The sequence below is a fragment of the Barbatula barbatula genome (assembly GCF_947034865.1).
Source record: "Barbatula barbatula genome assembly, chromosome: 6".
Classification (NCBI taxonomy): domain Eukaryota; kingdom Metazoa; phylum Chordata; class Actinopteri; order Cypriniformes; family Nemacheilidae; genus Barbatula; species Barbatula barbatula.
The window spans coordinates 7,915,498-7,941,377 of NC_136765.1; the positions used below are offsets into that span (position 1 = coordinate 7,915,498).

General features: G+C 37.2%; 1 protein-coding gene across 1 annotated transcript; it reads right to left on the reverse strand.

Annotated features, from left to right (window-relative positions):
• cUnh14orf180 (chromosome Un C14orf180 homolog) lies at positions 1-25,880 on the reverse strand. The gene is made up of 11 exons (XM_079459174.1): positions 25,827-25,880; positions 25,454-25,686; positions 24,208-24,238; positions 21,353-21,439; positions 18,340-18,460; positions 5,882-5,912; positions 5,666-5,774; positions 4,508-4,668; positions 4,242-4,371; positions 3,537-3,563; positions 1-2,609 (listed from the first exon to the last, which is right to left on the reverse strand). The coding sequence occupies exons 2-11, from the start codon at positions 25,604-25,606 to the stop codon at positions 2,404-2,406; spliced, it is 1,056 nt and encodes a 351-aa protein (XP_079315300.1). The 5' UTR covers positions 25,607-25,686; positions 25,827-25,880; the 3' UTR covers positions 1-2,403.

Below are 25,880 nucleotides of genomic sequence, written 5' to 3' on the forward strand. Positions count from 1 at the left end.
ATCACTTAAAACTTTAATGTGATTATTATACAAGATTAAGCACGTGTCATCTATAGAAATGATAAACGTATGAACACAATAATACAAAAATCAAAGATCAGATGTGGTTTCATAGAAAATGCTTGCCTGAAGACTACAAAATAGCAATAAGTGTTTATGTCAAGAACAAAAGATGAAAGAACATTTGTATAAAACATAGTTAAACAAAAGAACATACCATTGATGGACTTAAGCCATGATGCTGGTATGGTTCATGTAAAATAGAAACGTATATATTGCGAGCACAAAAACCAGTCAACTCTTTTAAATGGCATTCATTCTTTTGCCAGTTAATCTGGCAGTGCATGACACAAAATATGGCCAACTCATCCTTGAAACAGTTTTTATCTCTGTTGAGAGATGATTGAAAAGATTAAAACATTTGTGCTTAAAGTAATAGCTTTGCCCTTCATTGTAGATACATGTTAAAGGTGTAGTCATTGTGCCACTTCTCTTTTTTACATAAACACTGAAATATACTCATTAACAATGTTTGCTGTCATTATACATACAGTACATATTTTATAAGTGCATAAAATGCATATTTGTATGCAAACATGGATTACTTATAAAATAAATAGCATTCTCTTGCATTCCACAGGGACATTCAACATCATTACGTATATACAGAAAAATGCATTAAAAGCAAAGCGGGAGTGAATGAATGTTATATAATGTATGTATTTTAAAATAAAATCCTACAATACATTTGTTCCTACAGAGAATCCACATTCTGTAGAGCCCGACGGATTTTGGGGTTCAATAAAGTGCATATTGTTTTGTGTACATAGAGAAGACTAATGCGGATGTGATTCATTCTGAACTCCTCTGTGAGTTTTCCTTACGATATACATTATTATTAAATCTAGTGTGGAAATAGCTTTTTAATCCTGTAATTAAATTGTAAAAAGTTCATGTTTCATTAGTGCATCAGTAAAGAACCGAAAACAGCCCTTCCTGCCTAGCTATTTATATAAATAACAAAGAAACTCACAATGGTACATGGAAAGTGTGCCTTTGAAATCAACCACTTTTTAATACAAAACATTCTTTGCAGTGAGGTAAAAAGGCCCCTATTTGGTGGCATTCATTTTAGGGATTGTGCAAAAATGGCAAAGATTTGGGCAAAGAGAATAATAGCATTTGCGACTGTAGGTGTTGCAACCATCCACCTATACATTCTATCAGCACATGCGATGTCTATGTGTCCAAATGGCTTTGTTGCCCTAATACTGAACTATTAATGACTACACATGGAAAGCATAAAAAATGCATGAAAGCACTCTTACATGTATAATACATGCATATGCTGTCTACAGCAGGGCTGTCAAGCAAGGTTTGGATTTAAACACTGCAGGACAGGGGCCCTAAAATAGCAGGGTCTGACATCTCTGTTCTACATTTGTTTTATTATACATTTCTTTTCACAGTACGTTATTAAAGGGAGTTTTTTCTACCAATATATTAGTCGGGCTCTAATTCCGGTGAACCTAAATCAGAAGTATGTTATGTTGTGTATCCACAGTAAGGCCTATAATATAATTCTGAGAGTGATGAAGGTTGCCATTAATATTCCTGCACATTCTATGGACGATAACTAAGAAATGCGTTCTGAATGCCCAGAACTGCTACTAAGACAGAGATCTGGAAATATACTTATACGATTTAGTATAATGAGGATGTGACATTAGCTGTGCCACCATAAAGGGTTAAAAAGCGCACCAGTTTAATGGTGCTGAAAAGCAACTAGGAACAAAAGAGGTGGATGTTAAACATCCTCACGGAAGTGGACTGATGGCCGGTCTTCTAATAACATTGAAAATGATAATCAGGAGCAATACAAACACAAACACTTATCCTCACCATGTTTACAAAGGGACAATTCCGACACTAAGCCTGTGTTTAGAGTGGCTGCTGCGCCATGTGGTTAGAGGTCTTCACGGGTCCACTTAGATCCGAAAACCCGAGGTCCGGCCCGAGACCCGAGCGGGTTCGGGTCTAAAAGATTCACGGGAGCTTCGGACACGGGTCGGGTATATTATTAGTGTCTTCGGGTCTCGGGTAATATAAAGCAAAACATTGTTTTGCTTAATTGACCCGAGGAAGACCCGAACTATCCTGTAAAATTGACCATGTCAATTTCATTAATACACGTCGGTTTACATTCAGGTCTAGTTGGGTTTAAAAAATATATACGATGGGTCGGACTCGGGTCTAACGTTATGGGGTCTGTCTCGGGTCGGGGCTTTAAAATAAAAACGTTATCGGGTCTGTCTCGGGTTCGGGTAAAAAGTGATTCTGGTCATTTCAGGTCGGGTAAAGATCTTTGGACCCGAGAAGACCTCTACATGTGGTCAGTTACGGTCATTGCATGGTCAACCAGATCCAGCAGCCCCAGACAATCTGCTTGAATTGCACCAGGTACACAGCCAGTGCTGTCTGCAGCTCCTCGCAGGCACGCTGTGGTCTCCGCCGATCCGTGCAGTACAGTGCAAGACCCAGTGCAGAGAGCATAAGGAAAAGGCAGGTGAGCAGGGCCAGGTGCAGGTGGTTCTGGGGGGTGTCATACACTGTGAAACACAAAGTCCAAGAACACTAAAAATCTAAAGCTGACAGATATTTCTTGTTGTGAATAAGAGAAAGTTAAAAGCATTATACAAATGTAAACTGCAGCAAAATAGCATACAGTTTCTCAAGCTTCATGCAAAACAAATAGCATGGCTTCATGATTACAAAAAAGGGAAGTTCACCGAGCAATGAAAATCCTGTCATGAATTATTTACCCTCATGTTGTACAACTGCCATAAGATATTTGTCCAAGATAACGTAGACAACAACACAACTACCAGTGTCAAATTCTTTGGATCTATCAACAGATATGCGATATAATATACATGACTTCAGATGTGTATAATGACCTTACACAATGAAGCGTTTTGTTTTTATTGCCTTAGAATTAATCTATTACTATCTACATACACCACGGGTCCCCTTACATAATGGAGAATAGTTGGCATGTTGCCATGCTGTTTCTACAGTAGCCCTAAAAATGGACAAACTGCTCAACAGTGTAAGTTTCGTTTCGTAAATACATTATCTCCTTTGGCAACGAAGTGAAAACGTGATGACATCTTACTCCTGGGCAGCCACCGTAGTGTTGGTGGAGTGAGTCATTTGTTGTAATTCGGTGTATTTTTATAGTGTATATAAATAAAACTGACTTGACTTGACTTGAAACTACATGATGGTGAGTATTTACTGACAGAATTGTCATTCCATGGTGAGAGAATTTCATTCAACTTTTTAACTGATAAAACAATAATTCAGAAATATGGGTTTTACACGACCAAGTTCAAAGGCAAAATATATTGAAATCTTCGTAAACTCTTGGCACCGCCTCTGTGTCCCATATTGCATGCAAAATAATAAAAAAAATCTTTCATGCATTTTAGTGACACACCACACTGTTCAATACATTTCTCATTAAATTGACTTACCTCCTAAACAATCATAGTACGGAATGTCTAGAACCCCACATAAAAAAGTAAATAATAAGGTTGTAGGTTAACATTTCACTTTTCTTTTAATTACAGCGGAAAGAAGTTTCAATGATTGAACTTGATACATTTGTGTAAAATTCGAAACCACATTGTACGTTGGAGAAAAGTTTATTTAAAAAAATATTTTCGTTTTTACTCCAAAAACTGGAGAACACTCACTTTAATTGTTTAAAAACACCAGTTTTGGAACACCAGGGTCACCGCGACACTATAAGTGTATTCATTTTTATTGATATTGGGTTTGGTTAAGGCCTTTCGGCTGAAAGATAACAGCTCCGGGGGGAAAGACGAAGTGCACCGATGCATATAAACAGCAGCGAACAGACATCCTAAATTACCTTCCTTTAATTCCTTAAATTAAATTCCTTGTTTCATTAACATAACAGTCTTGTTGGCACAGACCGCACGTTGCCTTATTTGCATGTATAATTCATCTGGCGAGTAAATCACTTCATGTTTGTGCATCTCAGTTTTTTGTGCATGTTTCAACAGACCTCACTGGGAAACTCTTTTACAAGCCACTCCAGATTAATTCACTTTTTTTTGTAAGCACATGCTCTTAATAATGCAAAAATCCGCTAAGGAGTGTTAAAGACACCCGGCAGGTTAAAGGGACTGCTAAAGCATACTGTTTAATCTCACCGTGAACAGTGATCTCTGGCTCTCTGAAGCGAACTCGCCTCTCAGATTTTCGTCTACGCAGGGAGTCTGACTCTACATTGCTCCCGCTGGACCTTTTCAGGATAGAGGTGGGCAGCTTTTCAGGTATGATCTAAAAGAAGGGGCAGACAAGAAAACATATTTTGATTTTTGGAACGCTTAACAGAGAACATATTAAGTAAAACTGTAGATACTAACGGTCCCTAAATAAAAAATAATTCTAATTGTCCTCATCAGCAGATTATTACCTTGGTTTTAGCAGTGTCGTGTTGTATGTACGCTTCTTTTCTGTGTCGCAGCTCAGAGTGTCTGTCCTTATGGCTATGAGAGATGCCACTCAGAGCATCGCTGAACGTTTCAGTGGCAGAGAATCTCTTTGAAAGAGTCGACACACACTCACCCAACGAATCTGGAAAATAAACATTGCTTTACGTCTGCCCAACAACACACCTGACATTATATCATGTCAGCAACACAAACATAATGAAACTACCGGAAGAATAGTTTAACCCTGAAGCCATGGCGTCCTTTCAGAACGCCTACTCAGCAGATGAGTTCAACATTCATGACACAGCCCCACACACAACATACTGTATTTAATAATCCAGTAATATAAAGATGATGTGGAGCAGTGCCTCTTTACAGAACACCAGCGAAGCATTTCTGCTCACAAAAATGCCCTGGCCTCAAACTGTCAAAGTAAGGATATTGCTTCTCTGCCAAAAATCTAAATATGCAATAATCTGTGGACAGAAAGATTGCACTTGGAATATATGCTTACTCATTCAAGTGGGTTTTTTACTTAGTGGGCAAAATCTTCATGCTTAATGTACAGAAATATGTACAGCTGTGCTTAGATGTGAAGCAATTGAGGTCGGGAAGCTTTACTTCCTCCGTGAGTGTAGGCTGTTAAAAAAACATTCACTGAAAAGCTACAAGTGAGTAGCCGATATTGATATGATCATTGGAAGATTGGATGTAAACTGCACTGCAGTATATAGACAAATCAACAAAAGTTAAATGAAATCTGAATGACTTTTTAGACATGCCCCAATTGGCCCATTATATAATAAATGTTATCACTATTTAAAATTACATTGAGGACTATACACAAGGAGAATGTTGTTGTGCTGAATAACAGCACAGTTATAATCACTTACACCCGAATCCCAGCCAGTATTCACTTTTTCATGTTATTCTTTAATGTTATGAATGGAAAATTTATTTTTTCAAGGAAGCAAGACTGTGAGTGAAAAGAACATATGTACATTGTGTCTTTTGTCCCGTAGTTTAAATGGTAAAGTACTAATACCACCAAGGGTTGCGAGAACTGCAGGTGCTGATAAAAATAGTACAAGAACGCAGTGTTTCTAGAAATAAAAGCTTCTAAAAATTGTTTCTCTTACTTGTATATTCTGTTTTGCCAATCTCTGCATAGACGGTGGCTAGCAGCTCCAGACTCCGGACTGTGATGGGATGATCATTACCAAAAGCCAGCTGGTGGATTTTAGTGGCCTAAATAAAAACAGTTGGAAAAGATTACACATGTTCAATTCATGTTCTTACACTGCTTTGTTAAAACACAACATGTGGCATAAATACTTAAAAAAACATGAACGTACCTTACCACTGTATTCTAATGCAAGGTGGGGTCTGAAAACAATGTAGAGAGAGGTTAGAAATGACACTCTTCAGCTGATCTAAGGATTTAATTGTTTTAAATCATTGGTTAGTTTTGTAATGTTATAAAATGTTTAACATATTATCATTAGCTTAATTATATATATTTTATATTTTAATGATTTTGTACATGTATTTGTTTTATAAGCATACCACTTCACAGTCTGGTCAAAAGTCATGGAAAACATTATTGATTATAGATATTACTTCTGGTTGGTGTGTAACACTGGAAATGTAAGATCAATTTTAGAACATTGCGTTTTCTGTCCATTTTACACATTTTGGGTAAGGTATGGGTCAATAGTGTTTTACATTTACATTTAGTCATTTAGCAGAAGCTTTTATCCAAAGCGACTTACAGATGAGGAAACATTGGAAGCAATTATAACAACATAGGCCACAAAATACATAAGTGCATCAAACTAGTCCATTAAAGCCTAGCACAGTATAAAAAGCTAAGAATAGTGAAATAGTTTTTCACATTAGAAATAGTTTGACCACTATAATATAATGTATAAAACCAATGTGCCTGCTGCACAATATTTACTGTACATGAGAAACGCATGCAAGTGTTGTACATTATTATCAGCAAATCTATATCATTGATTGTGGCCGGGTGACACAGTTGACCATTTCCATAACCACAAAGAATGAAAGTGTATTTATTTTCAGAACAAATCCCAGGATCACATTTGTGCACACAACATAATATATTAATAATGAATATTGATATTGTTTGATCAATAGTAATCGATCTTTCAAAATTGATACATAACAGGTGTTTTTGCCGTTCTAACTTTAATTTCAAAGTTATAATATAGGCTCAGAATAATGCATTACAGTAAACTATGATGGTTCTCTCAAACACTTTGCTGAATGAACTCTAATTGGATAGTGCCATGGCTGGCAACTACCACACATCCAGGGATCACATGACATCAAACTGCTCACACGGGCTACTTTACCGGTGCTATTTAAAGGTTCCACATAATAAAACAATAACAAAAAGTATGAATATTTTGTGTCCATTGATTTACTTGGCAAGTAGCCATCAACAAGATATTGTACAGTCAGGTGTCCGATATTGCAAAGCACACTTTTAGTGCGATACAAGCCCTGTTCAGCGTATGAGGGTTTATTTTGTGATAGCTGTCCATACATTGTCCCTTACGTAACCATTGAGCTGGTATCAGTTATATTGTTTGTTATTTAATGTCAAATTTTCGAATCATGCAGGAGAAATAGTCATGCCCGGATCTTTAAACCTCTGTTGAAAACCTGCTGAAACAACTGTTTGACTTTGAAGAAATACTTGGCAGTGTAAGGAATAGAAAACAAGCATACTGTGCAGCATTGATGGTTTCAGCGGCAACAACATAAACAAAGGAAATTAATTTCCAGTAGACCTCCGAAAAGAATCAATAACTGTTGGTTAGTTTTAATGTAATTTAATACAATTAATATACAATAAAATATTCATATAAAGTAATAATAATATAAAATCAAACACAGACCAGTAGTTAACTTCGGGCCACGCACGTAATATACTGTACTAGTCCGATTACATAATGAAAAAGAAAGGAACTAAAAGTCGAGGGTGATATTGCTCCTGCAGTGCATGCGGTATGTGGTCTCTAAATTATAATGCAGCATAAAGGCAGCATGGTGTTCCGTGCATGCATAAAATAAAATCTCCACAATGTACTGCACACTGCAAAATTAGCAGGTCCTATGTGTAGTATGGTAGTGAGTTGATGTGAACAAACCCTTTCATAAGTCAGCCGCATCTTGCCAACTGTCACAGAAGCTATAAAGCAAATCCAAAATTGTAATAGATAAAAGCATGACGAATCACGTCGACTCCAGAAATAACACATGCTTTATCTAAATCTTGTGTGACTCAGAGTGTATATCAAAGCTTGTTGTAAAAATACTATTTTCAACAAGTGGTTGAAAAAAGTAGAGCACATACTGTAGCATAAAGCCACATTTGATCCCACTAGGCTGGCACATTTGCTTTATTTAAACACACAGAAATTGTTTGTGAAATGGTCCTATCAGAACTCACCAGCAATAGACCACTTCAGCCAGGCTCAGCGAGGCATACCGATACATTACAGTGCCCACCACATCACGACAAATCCAGGCACAAGTGCTGTGATTTCAACTGAAGTGTGGAGGTAATGGAAATGTGTCGCCCATGCCAAAGATGTGGCTTTGCGATCAGCTCACCTCTGTTTGGCTGGAGTTGTTGGTCGTGGTGGTGGGGGGGGTGTTTAATGAGAATTTGCATAGCCATTTCAGAATGAATTTAAGTCACCATGTGACCAATTACAACAGCGATAATTTGGATTAAATTACTATTGGACAGAAGCGGACACAAAATTTACATGAAAATTGTTGCGATAAAACACACAATATGAAAAACAATTACAGACAGCACAATGTTCAAGTTAAACATTTACCAAAATTAAATCTGCATTACATGCATTATGGATGTGACAAAATCTGACATATTTTTGGAGAGATACTTTGTAGGATTTCTGTGAATTAAAATTCCCAAACGTGAAACAATATACCCAACAGATGGAGCGTGGACAGCTCTTCATACATAAAATAGTTAGAAACATTGACCATTCACAAAAATGCCCTTCGCTGCCATTTGCATGTACATAAAAATGATATCGATTACAGTGATGACACCTTTATTACAATTATATATATAATTTTGTTGCTTGAATGTAGATCATGTTGTATTAGTCAAAACATATGTCAGTGTTGTTATAATGGTTCTGTTTTAATTAATAATGACGAGGTGTTGGTTTTCACTGTTACTGTCCTCAGCGGACATCTGATCGGACACGACATGACAAAGCTCTCAGCTACAAGAGTGCTTCCTGTTCCAACACTGAAAGATTGAAGAGGCAAAACCACTTCCTACAGCGTGGAATACATTTTATGTAAAAGAAAAATCACACTTCTCAAATTAAATATACATTCAAAAGATGCTTTCATTTACAAAAATTTGAAAGAAATTTATACCGGCAGCCTATGCTATGTTATTCGATGGCAACAGCTCTTTTAAAGCTGCAATATTATAGTTAACAAGGGCTTGAATCATGTGCAATAAATTCAACCGTGACTGACCGCTGTCCTAGTAGGATGACAGATGTTGAAGAACTACCCTCTTCAGGTTTCTAGAGTTACTTGACCCGAAGACTTTACAAGAAGGATAACATGCAACTAAGCGTGGCTACTACCACAATGCATTGTTCTCCGAAACACTATCATATTGGGGCAGCAATAAAACAATCTCGTTCTCATTCAAGTTTAATATCCCCCTCTTTCCCGTGGCACCAACAAGCTGTCTCCTTCCCTGAGACAATCAGGTTACATGCTTTAAGTTCCCAACCAGTGCCAACAGATGAACATAAATGTTCTCAAATGTATGCGGTAGTGGTCTTACAAAACACTACCTCATCATGTTAAGCCCCTGGAGGAAAGAGGATACCTGAGTCAACGGCGTCCCAATTACACATGACACCTTGAAACCTTTCCCTAACTCTCTTTTTATCTGAGTGTCGACTGGTTCATAATGGTAATTCCTATAATGCAGCAATATACAAAACCTTAAAATATCATAATACAAAGACAATGCAATGTTTGTAATTAATAAAACGTACAATTTCAATTGAAATCTTGCAGTTGCTACTTTAGGAACTGATCTGACTATGTTGGTGCACACCTATTCATATCAGGTTCATTACTAAAATAATATACTGATACTTTTTGTACTTTAAATACAAAAATGCAATTTATAGATTTCTATAAAAAACATATTAATGTCAGCACAAATGTACTGTATAGACCCCCTGCATATTATTTGTTAGTTGTCCTAACAATTATTTTCCATTATTTCTAACATATTTTGTGTAGTTCATAAAATGAGTTGTGTTTAAAACCAACATTAAAAGTGCAATTTTGTGTACATTTTGACTTAACTGAGATATTTTATACAGTAGTCTTTCTAACAAATTCCCCGTGTCACAACTAGCCCCGGTCTCCCTTGTCATTCCATTACCTTATACTCTGATGCTAACACTAGAATAAATAACAACATCAATGCAGCATGCAGTGCCGCATGTTGGCAACATATAGTCGTTTGTACAGTAAATATTCACTCCTACACTGTAAAAAATTGCTGTTAAAAAACAGCGTAGTTCTGACAGTAACAAACTGTTTTTTATTAAAACAGTAATATACTGTAGAAAACAATGCATCCTGGGAAATATTTTTCAGTTTAAGAAACTACTGTTAATTTACAGCCATCTGTCAACAGTAATCTACTGTTTTCATGAAATACAGTTTTGTACTGTAGTACTGTATGCAATCTATTGTGGGCTGTGTTAACCCCTTCATACCCTGCTTCAATAACAATGGACAAAACTGCATGTTTCTATCAGTTTAATAATACGTCACTGATTGTTTACCAAGTTAATGGTAACCTCATTGTCTTGCCCCTGTTATATTTTATTTGATTATGTTATGTTTTTCAAAAGAATCTGAAGATATTTTAGGGTTGTACAAAACAGGATTTTATTTATTTAATGTCCATCCCAGTGGTCTTAAAAATGATAAAATGGCAGACTTTTTTGCACTCCAGCTCATTACACACAATTAACATTTCACAAACCTTGATCCCTTACAAAGCACAAGCATCTGATCAACATATAGGGCCTATATAAAATGTGGTACACAGACTGAAATACTCCACAAAATATGTTTTTTTCTATTTACTTATTGTATTACTCAGTCCTTAATAAATTATAATCTATCAAAACAATTTGATGTTGCTTCAGTTTAGGTTTCCAGTGTTGTGGACTGAAAAAAATAATCACGTGAAATTTACCACAAATCATATTTTTAACATTTGTTTCTAAATGGTTATGTCATCTGAATATTTTTGCTTATAATTTTAACAAAGGGAAATATCAAAGGTTAAACAACAGTACAATACAGTATTTTTCTGGAGCATGAGATTTGTGAATGTTTGTGATTTTTCATCAGTTCTGTAAATTCACAATTCGTTAGCGTCCCGAAACATTTTCACTTTCACTCAGGTACTTTTGGCCAGGTGCAGTTTTCAGTCCGAAGAGGACCCACGCGAGGACACTGGACCATCTGTGGCGTTTCATGTGCACCAGCCTGCATTTGCACGTCAACATTACACGGTAAATACAACATATTTTTACTGGAAAGTATGTGTTTCAGAACGGAAGTATCATCAAGTAATGTTTGAAATTGCTGCTTAACAAGATGTTGTTAGTAAGTAACTTACGCGATTTAAAAAAAGGCTCGTCATCTCCGAGATATAACCCAAATGTTCATATTTACTTGCATTTTACAAGTTTTATCTGCTTGTTTTGTCATCTCCGAACTTTCAAAACTGTGGTTGTTGCAAAATTACCAACGCTATTAATCTTAAACAGTCTTTTGCTAGTGCTAATAACAGTAGCAAAATCGCCACTAAACGTTACGTTTGAAATTGCGATGATTTTACGTTTAAATGTGGCCTATGTTTTTCGAAAGGAAAGCAAACTGGTAGTTTGAGTGTTTAGCCAATACAGATTGATTAAGCATCAGTTGCGTAATGATTAGGGTGCTAATGGGTGTTTATACTGATATTGGTCACCTGGAAAATTAACAATTTATTCTCGTCTCATTTCCGACATTTGAGCCTTCTATCGGTGCATATTTAGTCTTTAGTGTGAACGCTTATCTAAATGTCGTTTAAATTGAATTTGTGAACTTTTATGGCAATTGTGTAGGTTGCTTCGTTTTGTCTTTAAATTGGCAGCAAAAATGTTCCCCTGTCAGGCATGTGGGCATAACTGTGCCACAATATTGGCTTATGTAAGGCACATGAAAATCCATAAAAATACACCTAATTTAACTTTTAGGTGTGTTGTGCCAGATTGCAGTCGGACTTTTCAAAAGTTTACAGCTTTTAAGTGTCACATTTACAGACATGACAAAGCTGTAGTGAGGCCTAAGTTGTGTCATGATGTGGAATTAACATGTCATGTTGATTTCTGCAGTGAAAAGTGTCAGAACTTGAAATCATTCAATTCTCATTTGAAAATGCATTTCAGAGAGGGTAAAACAGTTACTTGTCCATATAGAAACTGTGATAAGAGCTTTAAAGTTTTATCCACATTCACATCACACATTAGTCGGAAACACAAAAATGATGCTGAGGAACATTTGGTTGAATCAGTAGTGAATCCTGGCATGTTCCATGACAGTGAACGAGAAAAATCTGACATGCAGATTGATCCTTACAGTGATGCAGATGTTGATGAGCCATTAAATGTATTTGCAGAAACTGCAGACAAATCCCTATTCCTGAAAAATTTTGCTCTTTTTTATTTGAAGTTGCAAGCAAAGTTGTTGCTACCATCCTCTGTCATTCAAACAATTATTGGAGATATTCAGGAAATACATGACATAAGCCAGTCACATTTACTTTACAAACTGAAAGAAAAGCTGATTACACTTGGGGTTTCAGAAGCTGATACAAGCAATGTGATCGATGTCCTGAAAACTGATGATCTTTTTAGGGCCTGCCACACTCAGTCTTTAAAAACAGATCAGAAAAGGAAAACCGTTTTCAAGAACAACTTTAATTACGTTGAGCCAGTGCAGATCTGTCTTGGTCATAATGAGGCAGGCAAAGAGTGTTTTGCTCAGTATATTCCCGTCAAAGAAACAATCAAATCTCTTTTTCAATGTGAGTCAGTGTGGGAACAGTATAAACAAGTACACTCCAGTATTGGTTCTAAGGATATTCTTCGGGATGTGTGGGATGGAAGAACTATTGCTGAGAATGTGTTCTTTCAGACAGAGAGCTCATCATTAGGCTTGATTGTATATCAAGATGGGTTTGAAGTGGTCAACCCACTGGGGTCTGGAAGGAAAAAACACAAGATACTTGCAGTCTATCTTACTCTTGCTGATTTAATGCCACACAATAGATCAAGCACTGATCACATACAGCTTGTTCTGCTATGCAGAGAACAGGACCTGAAGTATTTTGGTCAAGATGTGATTATGGGCTCTTTGGTTAAAGATCTTAAAGATCTCGAGCTCAATGGGGTTACCCTGTCGGATGGAAATGTCTATAAGGGAACCTTGTGTGGCATTGCAGGGGACAACCTAGGCTCACATAACATAGGAGGTTTTGATGAAAATTTCAGCAGGAGTAGACACTTCTGCAGATACTGTGAAATCACTAGAGATGAATTCACTGCAGATCCTCTTATCCAGGGCAAGAAGCGTTCAGTGCAGTCATACAGTGATCATGTTCATTCATCCAGTGGAGGTGTTAAATTTAACTCTTTATTTAATCAACTCAAATACTTCCATGTATGTCAGCCAGGTTTACCTCCTTGTCTTGGCCATGATCTTTTTGAGGGCATTGTATCCTCTGATCTAGCACTGTACATCAGCCATTTTGTTAAGGCGGAAAACCAGTTCAGTTATCAATTGTTGAATCGGAGAATAAATCAGTTCAAGTATCTTGGTAAGGATGCCAATGACAAACCCTGTGAGGTCAATCCAGAGGGTAGAAAACTGGGAGGGCATGCTGTGCAAAATTGGTGTTTTCTCAGAATGTTACCAGTCTTGATTGGAGACAAAATTGAAGATCCAGCAGACAATGAAATATGGCAGTTAGTTCTACAGCTTAGGGAAATTGTGGAGCTCATTTGTTCACCAGCCATTTCAACTGGGCAGATAGCCTATCTGAGAGTTATTACCGATGAATATTTGCATTGTCGCAAGGAAGCCTTTCCTAATCGCCCACTGATGCCCAAACATCATTATGTCAGTCATTACCCAGAGCTCATACTACAGTTTGGGCCACTGATACGTCTATGGACTTTAAGATTTGAGAGCAAACACACATATTTTAAACAATGTTTGAGGAAATTGCGTAACTTTAAGAATCCATGCTCTACTCTTGCAGAAAGACACCAGCTTCTACAGGCCTTTATGAGTGCTGGGAAGTTCTTCCCCCCAACTGTTTCAGTGGAGAAGAGTACACTGTTTTTCTTAGGAGATTACAACAGTGACATCAGAGACGCAGTTTCACAACATAAGTTTGAAGCAGAAAACACTGTAATAGCCCATGAGGTTGCTGTGAGGTACTAAATACAAGAAAAACATGTTCATTGTGATCAGTGATGATGATGAGGGATTTGTAGTGGGAAAAATCAAAGTGGTCCTCATTCACAAAGAGTTAGCAGTATATTTTATTGCTGAAAAATATCATTGTTTGCGTCTTCCTGACATGGGTGTCTATAGTCTCACACTGATGCAAAAAAGCTACTGCTGTGTTAATCAAGAGAATCTGCTAGATTACTACCCTCTACCCGAGTACACTGTCCATGGCACACAAATGATTATTCTGCACCATTCTTTCCCTACATTCCAGAATAATGACTAACTTGTCTGAAGAAATCAGGGGGATCATTCACAAGACCTTGCCGAATCTGTCTGAAGAGACACAGGCACAGATTATTTCTAAACTTCAGAATTCTGGTTTGGAATCAAAAGAAGATCTAAAATATGTACAAAAAGAAGACATTGCTGATCTGTTACCTGTTATTCAACTCAGAAAACTACTGGATACATTTAAACAAGGTAATAAATGGTTACGTACTAAAACAGGGATAGCAATAAAACCATACAGTGTTAATTTTCTGGATTTATTACAAACATTGCCTAAGTTGCATGTAAATAATTGACCTCCTTTGTTTTATTGTATTATGAATGAAATCAGATATTGATTTTAGACAATACTTTTGTCTTAATGATAAAGATCAAGCTATTTTTCTAAATATTATTATAATGGAATATTATTGCATTGATACTTACATATACCAATGTCTGTTTCTGTTGTTTTTGTCTTATTTTTTTTTAAGAGTCTGAGGCAGTTACACTGGATCTGCAAGTTATTCCACCCTCTTCACCTCAGAGTAGTGCTTGGGAACTTTCAGAGTCTTCACAGTCATCAGGCACTTCAACTCATTGCACTTCACCCCTGTTGGCAACTGAAATATTGTCAAGCCAGGCAGGATACGATGATCAAAGCAACAGACCCTCCACATCTCAAATTTTAAAAACATGGCAAGAAACATTCCAGGTTCAATGGGAAAAAATGCCACAGGAAATAAGATCTGCAGTTGTTGATGGCAAAAGACCTAAACCAATGGAGCGACGCCAAATGGTTAGAGTAGTTGTAGATGAAATGAGGAGGTATGATCCCAACCCTACTCGCTCACAGTGTCTCACTGTGGTTCGAAATATCATCAGGCAGTACCCAAAAAGTTTTGCTGATATGGCACCAAACGGGACACTTTTGGGTGGAGGTTATTCGTCACTGCTAAGTGAAAAACCGCATTGACAACTTGAACCGTCCGGCAAGCTGTATGCGTCACAGATCCTCTAGAAGCAGTTCAACAAATAAGAGGAGGCCAAGTGACAATTATGGTTGTACAAGATTTCAACCAGACCGTCCTACAGAAGAAACTGACGAGACTGTGGAGCAGAAACGCATAACTCTGGTGGAGATATACAGCCAAGAAGGTGCAGCCGGAGCTGAAAGAGCAGATGTAAAAAATCTAATGGAACTCACATTCTGTCTACAGCGGCATCAAATTAATGCCCTTCCACCACCTGACGTTGAAGACATGAGAATCAAATGGCCCTTTCTTTTCATTCCAAAGTTCATATATGCTCATTTTGAGCTGCTTACAGACATCAGTGTGCTTCGTACCTTGGAGCTCAGTATGGAGGAATGTGGAAGAACCATCACACAATACTTCACAAGAAAGCCTACCAATAATGATGTAAAGAATGTCCTCTCTAAAGGTGAAGATGATGAGATGGCACTTTGTGTTGTTCAGCTGCTCATGGCACACTTCGGAGAGAACCTAACAGGGCTGTTTCTTTTTACAGATGTAAGATTATATTTACTTTCTTTCAAAATCGGAATGCCTCTTTATTCAAAGATGACTTTCTGATTATTGCCCATGTTGTCTATTTTGCTCTTTAAAATGTATGTCTATTCTCAACAGATGTGTGCCACTGCAGCTGATGTTGAGTCAACCCTTGATGTACCTGCAAGTCCTCATCTGATACTACTTGGTTTACATTTCATTAGAAATATAAAGACATATTACATTGATATTTTTATTTGAGTCTACAGATCTTTATGCAAGGTGAGAAGATATTACTTGACATTTCAGGTGGAACAGGGCCAGCCTCTACTGGGCGATGGATGATCACTCTTGAGGGTCATGTCATATCAGAAAGCAGCACACCAACGTTTTTGACGGGACTTGCTGCTTTATTTGCAGTTTACTATGTGTTCAACCTCCAGTATCAAGATGAAGCAGCCTGTACTCTGGAATTCATTCAGAGGTAAGACGCATTTAATTTCCTTTACAGCTTGAGCTACAGTTCTTGAAACCTGAATCACCAAAAAGAGATGTATTTGTTGCATTTATCAGATGCATTCTCTGCCTTCTGTGTAAAAACTTGTAAGAGTAATACATTTTTTGGGTAAACAACATCTTATGTTTCTTGCATAATTATATATATGCTTACATACAGGCAAAATATGTAAACTGTCTAAAAATTCCACAAAATATCTCGATGTCACTTCTACTTAATGTTAAACACCCAAACAGCTTTTTAAGATTACAAGGTTGTACTTATTGTTTTCCATACTTTCTCTGACTATTCCAATTGTAGGCGCTTCATTGGACTCAATCCAGAGAGGGGTTCAAAGGCCACAAGGGGAAAGGGTCTCTCAAAGAAGACTGGGTCAATTGTCCAGAAAAAACACTGCACAGTAAATGGAAATGTCTCCACCCTTCTAAAGAACCTCATTGACTTTCAATGGGACTTCATATAGGTCATCTTATTGTTGTCTCTGTCCATTTTGTTTTGTTGCCACAAGAGGTTTTCCAGGAGTTTATTCATTATATTTAGCTTTTGACCTGGTAGATCATTATTTGCTATTAAGACAAACTGTATGCGATTTGTTTATCTAAAAATGTAGTTTTGTTGTTTAATTCCTATTTGCATAACAGCAATGTGTTGTTATAAATTGGAACACGTCTGTATTTTATCCAACAAAGAGGTGTACCACAAGGTTCTATATTGGGTCAACTCCTTTTTTGTATTTATGTTAATGATTTGCCATTAGTTCTTAGAAATGGTCAAGTACAACTTTATGCTGATGATACTGTCATGGATGTATCTAATTCTGACTCATTAAAAATTCAGTCATTCGTTCAGTCTGATTTTGGATATTTTACAAGATTGGTTTAAGGATAATAAATTGGTGCTTAATAAAAATAAATCTTACATTATGATGTTTATGACAAGTCTATGAATAATTCCAGTGTCATTCCATGTAAAGATGGTACTCTACATAAAGTGGATACTATCAAATATTTTGGTTTATGGCTAGATTCTGAACTTTACTCATATTAAGTGTTTTTTACGAAGGTTAATTTTGGCATTAGTACTTTATAATGATCCCAAAATTGTGTTTCATACAGTGTTCGCAGATTTATTGTGGGTTGTCCATATTCTACTCATCACTGTATAATGTATGATACACTTAAGTAGCAATTTTTCTGACTGACTGATATTAATAATCTGATTAATATTAATGATCGTGTTCCATCCATTTGTTTGTTTTGTAATAATTATGCACGCACGGAATACGGAATAAGTATCACCTTGCTCTATAGATTGTTATAGTACGATGATTCTGTAAATCTAAATTCAAAAACAGCCATGTACTGTCTTTAATTCTTACATCAAAATACCGTAAAATAATTTCACAGCATGAATACTGTAAAATTACAGTAAATTACTGGCGTCTCTGCTGCCAGTATTTTACCGTTAAATATGGGAAAAACAGCAATGCACTGTATTTCGTTTTTACAGCAAAATACCGTAAAATAATTTCACAGCATGAATACTGTAAAATTACAGTAAATTACTGGCGTCTCTGCTGCCAGTATTTTACCGTTAAATATGGGAAAAACAGCAATGAACTGTATTTCGTTTTTACATCAAAATACCGTCAAATAATTTCACAGCATGAATACTGTAAAATTACAGTAAATTACTGGCGTCTCTGCTGCCAGTATTTTACCGTTAAATATGGGAAAAACAGCAATGAACTGTATTTCGTTTTTACATCAAAATACCGTCAAATAATTTCACAGCATGACTAATGTAAAATTACAGTAAATTACTGGCGTCTCTACTGCCAGTATTTTACCGTTATTTTACAGAACAATTTTTTACAGTGTACCTCTTGCTCATGATGCAGAGCTGAGCCAGTCTCTCAAGGTCCTGGGCCTGTGAAGTCTGTTCTGATAACTCCTCTTGAGACAAACATCCTGATGTGCCCAGAGCTCCGTCTTCCTGAGACCCTGATTCAAGTAAAGTCTGTCAGAAACTTCAGAGGTGATGCAAACACGGCCAGAGACTAACATACAGACAGTCAACAAGACTATGATGAGAGAGAGAGAGAGAGAGAGAGAGAGAGAGAGAGATAAAGGGAGATAAGCTGAGATAAATTAACCCCAATAACTACAGAGGAATTTGTGTAAACAGTAACCTGGGCAAGACCTTCTGTAGTATCGTGAATACTCCCCAAACATCCCTTACAAACACAATGTCTTCAGTTAAAGTCAGGATTTCTACCAAATCATATATATCAAATAAATAAGCAGGTCCATCATAAAAACAAAGGAAAAATGTATGCATGCTTTGTTAATTTCATAATTGATGGCCTATATTATACAATATAGGAATAGGAGGAAAAGCTTATGACATCATTAAATCCATGTAAACTGAAAACAAATGCTTAGTTTAAATAGGCGATAAAAGAACAGAATCTTTCAACTTTGTTTTACTTATGTATATATGAGTTAGCCATGCTGCTGGAACAATGTGCAACAGCCAGTCTCACGTTAAACAACTCTGAGTATAACAGTATAACACAAATGTTATGGTTCACAGTGTCTAACAGATTACTCCAAATGGGATAAACATCCCACATAATCCCTCCCTGCATGCTGAATTCTGCCGAAACATTTTAAGAGTTCAGACAAGAACACCAAATAATGCATGCAGGGCGGAATGAGGTAGATACTCCCTGATAATACGTATCCAAAAACATTTCCTCAAATGTTGGACACACCTTCACTCAAGTCCTCCTAACACACTTTAATATAAAGCTCTCAAAACGCAAGAGCTGAGACCCAAGGCCAGTCCCATCTGCCAGCTGGCTCTGAAACTTCAGAAACAAAACCAAATCAGAATAAACCAAATTATCAAAGAAAGTATGATTTCATACTTAGACCATTGAGAAAAGCAAAGTAAACTAGAATGTTATTGGACCCTAAACAGAAAATACAATCTGGCAGATGATCTCTACACTGTTCGAGATGCAAAACAGAGACGAATCCTGAGCAAATACAGACTCGGTGATCGCAGTCTGTCCATAGAGAAAGGCAGACACAGACAAACATGGCTCCCAAAGAATGAGTCTGTGCCCAATGTGACACTGGTGAAGTGGAGACAGAGACACACTTTCTCCTTCATTGTGATCAATGTAAAGAAGTGAGAGAGAGAGAGAGAGAGAGAGAGAGAGAGAGAGAGAGAGAGAGAGAGAGAAGGGAGGTTCGGAGAGAACAAAAGAGAGATGACCATTGCTGCCACACCTTTAAATTCAAATACTGTCACAAGAGAATGGCAACATATGAAAAGTAGAAGCTACTGTAAACTACACCAAAATCCTTAAACTAACAACTTAAGATACAAACAAAGCACTCAACAACAACCTAGAACATATTTAAATGAGATACAGCAGTTTTCAAAGATATTCAAACATATTTTTCAACAAGCATCACACAGAAACGCTTCCATTTAAATATAGTTTATAAATAGTGTCATTCTGAATTAAATAAATATTCAATTTGTAAAACATGGTAATAAAAGCACACTTTCAAGCACAGTTATTGTGTTTTAAAGAGCTAATCATATTTATTGACTACTGTATGCAATCTACATACAGTATATATACCGTACTGTGTGTACAATGGTTAATGGCAGGAATTGGTTCAAAGTCACTTCATATTGGCACAGCAAAGCTTTATCCTCATTTGTTTGCTGAACATAATAAATTCTTCTGTTGCAATGCTACAGTATTACTCAACTTGGCGTATCCCAAGTGCATTATGGGAGGAGTAAGATTACAGGGCACGAGGGAGAAAATCATGCCAGTATTCTAGCAAAGCGCTGAATCAGGCAGCGTTTCCATGGTACTCAACAGCTCTTTAATGGGCTAATGTACAGCGTAGTCATTTATCTCCCTGAGCCCCTGTTCTCTCTGCCCATGCTAGAGCACTGTACCTCAGCAACATGCAGACAGCCAGAGGTACTGGGCATTAAATAGGAGAGGAACATGAACTGACGTGAACTGATAATGGGATAATAAATATGGGGGCGGGCTAAGACGCAGGACAGGAAGCACAAGGCACAATCAATAGAGCTTGTCGATTGACGTCACGGCGCATCGCATGCTGGGGAGGCGCTGCCATCTTCGAAGGTCGTTTACTAGCGGCTGATATATGATCACATTGTTTCCAATTGTCTAGTTTCTGTCCTAAACAATCGTGCGACTTGCTGTTGCAGTTTATAACACAGCAAAACTGACCGACCATGTTTATGTCTTCTTAGTCAAACGGAACAACATTGAACAGAACTCACTAGCAGAAAAGAGCAGCTACATCCTACAAATATGGCCGCAACACCCTGCATGGAACACGGCGTGACGTCAGCGCCACATTCTTTATGGCCAAGTGCTTCCAAAACAAAGTCATGATATGTACCTAAAATATGTACCTCTGAAGTACACCCTTTGGGTGCAAAGGTGTACATTTTTAAAGGGTACCGCCCCAGCTTGGGTACGTTTTTGACCATTTTCTACGCTGATTCACATAATGATAAGCTTACATATTCATATATTTCTATCATTTCAAGCCTTTTTAACATATTGTATTTAGCCCAGTTCTGATTTAAAAGCCATTTTGACAAATTGTTTGAGTGTATTTGTCCTTATGAAAGCCAAGGAACTTCGCAACCTAGGGTTCAACCTTATTCATCCATGAAACAGCAAATGTCCCAGGGATCCACGGACAACTCTTAAACTTCAAGTTCAGTTTGTAACTTAATACACTTTGATCAAAGTGACACGTGTCCACCGAACCGCACCATAAAACGAAGCGTTTATGTAAAGCCATAAAAAGTGGACCTGCCTGTGCTGCCCTGCGGCGAGGTGAGCTCGATCAATGCCACTTCGTAAAACATCTTCTCCGCCTGAATGAACTGCAGCGCTTTCCCATCTGATTGTATATGGGTGAAGGATTAGACCAGAAATAGCCTCTTGTTATGATCACAACATAGTTCAACCTCAGTGAAATTCTGATTTGCTCAGCTGCTAAGCATCACCCGATTTAACAGAAATATATTCAGTGAACAAACAAGGTACAGATCCATATAACAGCTTATGGCATGCAAGCTATTTCGATTGCTTTGTATCTGTGTCACCCTCTCTTTTTATCTCTAAAAAAGAAAGACACAACGTGTGTTGTGGTGCTATAAATAGACGTCACCGAGGTTTTTCACACGTGTCATTACAGAACCTTGGTCAGAAAGGAAACATGCTTAAAATAGACATGAATTGCCAACATCATTTTTTATATGCAGTGGCTCTATTTTTGAAACATAGAGCTCACCTAGAACCCATTTGCTTTACATGAACTCATAACAGAAATGTAATGTTTATCTATTGATTGTGATATCGTGTACAGCTTTGTTTTATGTGTGTGCTTTTTTGTACGTTGGAATGTAGCTTTTAAACTTGCACACTTTCAAGTTTCAAGGAGTACTGGGCTTATTTATAGATCTCAGCTGGTTGAGGAACGTGTGAATCTGCTGACTAACAGGATCAGTTGGAAAGTTATAAATCTATTTGTGGTGCATGCGCTGAGAACCCTTGAATAAATAGAGTAGGACAAATGCATTCTGCATTGATTTTGTTATAAATTTCGTCTTTAAATGCAGGATTTCCTTCCTCTCTCTACTCAGCTTTATCAAAGGTCAGTGTCCTTGTGCTTGGTATTCTAGAAGTATTGTTTATTTTATTGTTCAAATGTATTCATGATAACAGTGACTCTCTTACTGCTGAGTGAGGTCAGCATTACTTAGAGCTCAAAACTGTCCACTCCGCATGTGCGAATGAGGCGTTTTCATAAAATAGCGTCCAACAATGTAATTTATGTCAGTTTCAATATAAAGTATGACTTTTGAGGACCATGACTTGCTATACAATGGAATACTGCTCACTGAATAATCTGCTGTCATGATGTAGTTCTGTTAAAATACAGTTTCGTTACATATCCCTGATTGTTTTCTTATGTTAGCTAACAGTAATCCAATCATGGCAAAATAATCATGAAAGTATGTACATTACATGTAGGGGAACGTGGTTTTGCAATGCATTGTGGAATATGTTTATGATTCCTAATAATTATTCCTCAGATGTATTTTAGGACAACAAAACATGTTTAATGTAAAGGACTATGTCGTGTGTGTAAAAATGTGTTTTGTGCAGGAACAGGGCCTTTGTAAATTGATCTTACTTAACTATTCTTTTGATATAGTGACTGGCGCTTTTACTTCCTTTGCCACTTCCTGCCGTCAGATCCTTGAGGCAACCATGATCTTTACTAAATTTATGTTCTGATAATGCCACAAAAAATCTATTTAATATACGCAATGTTAGAAATACAAAATATCATTGTGGTTTCAGTAATACAGACAGCGTACGTGTAATCAAATTTTTTTTCACATTCATATTACAAGATTATAAGTGCACCGGGTACGGGATAGATGGTAGTTTTAGAACATTTCTGAAAGTGAGTTACTTTATTGTGTGGATGACCCAAATCTGAAAATTCTGTCATCATTTACTCAACCTCATGTCATATCGTACCTGCACGACTTACTTTCTTCCGCAGAACACAGCAGAAGAATGTTGAAGAACGACCATGCCCCAACAACACTGACTTTCCCACTGACTTCCAATGTATGGACACAAAACCACGGAGACAAATATTTTCCACAGAGAAAACAGTCATTTGCATGCTTTGAATGACATGAGGGTGAATAAAAGATATAGAATCATATTTTCTACACCTTTTAGATATTAAGAACCTAATTCAACATGCAGAAATAGTTTATTTGCAAACATTTTCAGATGACCTCATGCCTGAAGGAGAGCTAAAACATTCCACTTTCGATTTCAAACATTCAGTTTGACCTTCTAACACCAAATAAGCTTTAGTTTGTAGTACCCCATTCAAATAAGCTGTTCTGATGTCTTCTCTTATGTGTAGATAAAACAGACTAATGTTTATATGTAATTAAATGGATTTTTAATTAAATGATAAAATACACACCATTATTTCTCTTTCATGTAATTACAAAAAAAGCTATTTACCAGCACACTGTCAGTGCAGATATCATCGGAAAACATGCTGAAACCAATTCACATGTAATTGGCTTTTAATTGAAAAAGAGGTCACCAACGATCTTGGTTAATGACTTAGGTTGGGCAAATGACCCATTTTAACGTGGAGCCATTTTAAATGCACACCCTTGAACCCATTTACATTCTACACCATTGTAATTGAGAGGCCCGCTCTTTAAGGTGGAATGTATGTCATGTAACACTAGCCTTGTTGTTAACTGTAGTCTATGGTAGGCCTATAGATGAGCAATGACAGTGGGACACTTGCTGGATCTATGCAGGTTGATTAATTGTGACGCTCTTCAGTCGACTCATGATAAATGCCTACAAATCCTCTTAGCAGAAACACCACACACAGTACATAATGTACATAACAGTACATACCTTGATATATAAACAGATAAAACAACCCATGATGCTCATTTTTCCTACTTGTAAACATTGCTTTGTAGACCACTTGTTGTTAGCACAGTAGACAAAATGCTAATGCTAAATACTCCCTCATTGTACGTGTCTGCTAAATGAATAAATGTAATGTAAATATTCATTTTATATAGGGAGCAAAAGTTGAAAGGATACAATTCTTCTCATCAATGTAGAGTTCAGCAATCTGTACAGAGAAAATAAAAATATATATAAAATTAGACAAAAGTGGCTACACACAAAATATAATTAAGCTAAAATATTAGCAATATGCACATTTCAGTTCATCTTATACATATTGTACAGAAACACTGTTTTCATATTTTGCCTTTGGAAATGTCAACCGAATCTTATTGTTGGGGTGCAATATACTGTATAGGGTTCTGTAAAGTAGACTTTGTGGGTTGTTCATGATACTTGAGTCAAAGGTCTGGCTGTGTAAAACTGCTTTTATCATTCATTATAATGCTAATTTATTTTTCTACTGACTTATTTTCATAGTTTTCATCTTAAATATGGGTGGTGGACAAATAAACCGAACACGTGTCCTGATTAAGAAACAAAATTATTATTTGTATTATTTTTTTTGCCACTCCATTGGACACATCATAAAGTTTTTTTTAATTACCCATATTGTATAATATAGCTGAATGCTTGTGATACATATGAGTTAATTCTAAATATTTATGTTGCGTGGCTCGTTTCGAAACAGCTCTGTCTGGCCAATTTCATACCACACATTCCACTACTCTCGTGTAACAGCCACTGTTTATGTTCTTGACAATTCCTGGGACACTTAGGGTTTCAGAGAGGGTATACCAGAGAAACCCATAGTGTGTAATCTGAGCCAAGAGCTTTTATCTGACTGACTTTCAACAAGTTACATTCATGATGAGACATGAAAAGGAACTATTTATGGAAACAATAAGAGAAAGCGACATGTATTGAGGTTCAGAGTTTTATGATAAACTGACCTGATGTTTTAGGGAAACAGACATTGACACCAGTCAACACAACAGTAAACAAAAGTGTAAATCCACATTAACTTAAGCACATCTCGTGCTCTCGACTGGCAAACAAATGTGCTAATCTGTCTAAACCCACAATATTTGCATACAGGTGGACGTGTGTTTGACCTGTCTGCTCAGGAACAGATACGCTATAAATATACATTTATCAGCATAAAATATGCATGAACTGAATCAGGCTGTTTTTAGGTTAGTATGTCACTGCATCATTAAAATCGCACACGCATGACAGAGAAATGCATGCAGATCTTTCTTCAACAGTATCTCTAGCAGAATGTATGCAACACATTCATTGCACATGCAGATACAAAAAAAGACATTTTTATCCCATAATGCAGCTTTATGGAGCTCCGTCCTGCAGATTCAGGGCTCACCTGATGCAGGCAGTTGGGTAGTGAGTGGAAGCTCTCCACATGTGTGAGCCCCAGCAGAGAGCTCAGAAAGCAGTGCAGAGCAGCTTGGGAGTCTCCTTCCTGCTGGAGCTGCCTGCCCAGTTCAAACAAACCCTCGCGGCTCCCGTTCAGCATCCCGCGCCTGGGATGGCCCGCCAGAGAGACTCGCTCTGCGTGTTCACGTGCCAGACAGCCACAACACTTACGTCTCCCATCTGAGCTGCAGCACAGGTATTGAGAAGTAGTCAGTCCGGAGTGATGGAGCACCACAGAATGTTAAAAACGACAGCGGGAGTGTGGAGGGAGGGCGGAAATAGAGATCCGTCGCTGAAACATCAAAACAGAAAAAGCTCACCGCTTCTCCTCTCCCTCCTCTCACGTTCTGTAAGAGTCAAGGGCAGGAGGCGTG

What these genes read in the sequence shown, in the direction of transcription:
- cUnh14orf180 (XM_079459174.1), bottom strand. Translation starts at nt 25,606, where the DNA reads ATGCTGAACGGGAGCCGCGAGGGTTTGTTTGAACTGGGCAGGCAGCTC. An exon ending in TACCCAACTGCCTGCATCAG is followed by an intron (nt 24,239 to 25,453) that starts GTGAGCCCTGAA and finishes TTCTCTGTACAG; the next exon opens with ATTGCTGAACTCTACATTGA. An exon ending in TGGCAAAACAGAATATACAA is followed by an intron (nt 4,669 to 5,665) that starts GTAAGAGAAACA and finishes TTTATTTTCCAG; the next exon opens with ATTCGTTGGGTGAGTGTGTG.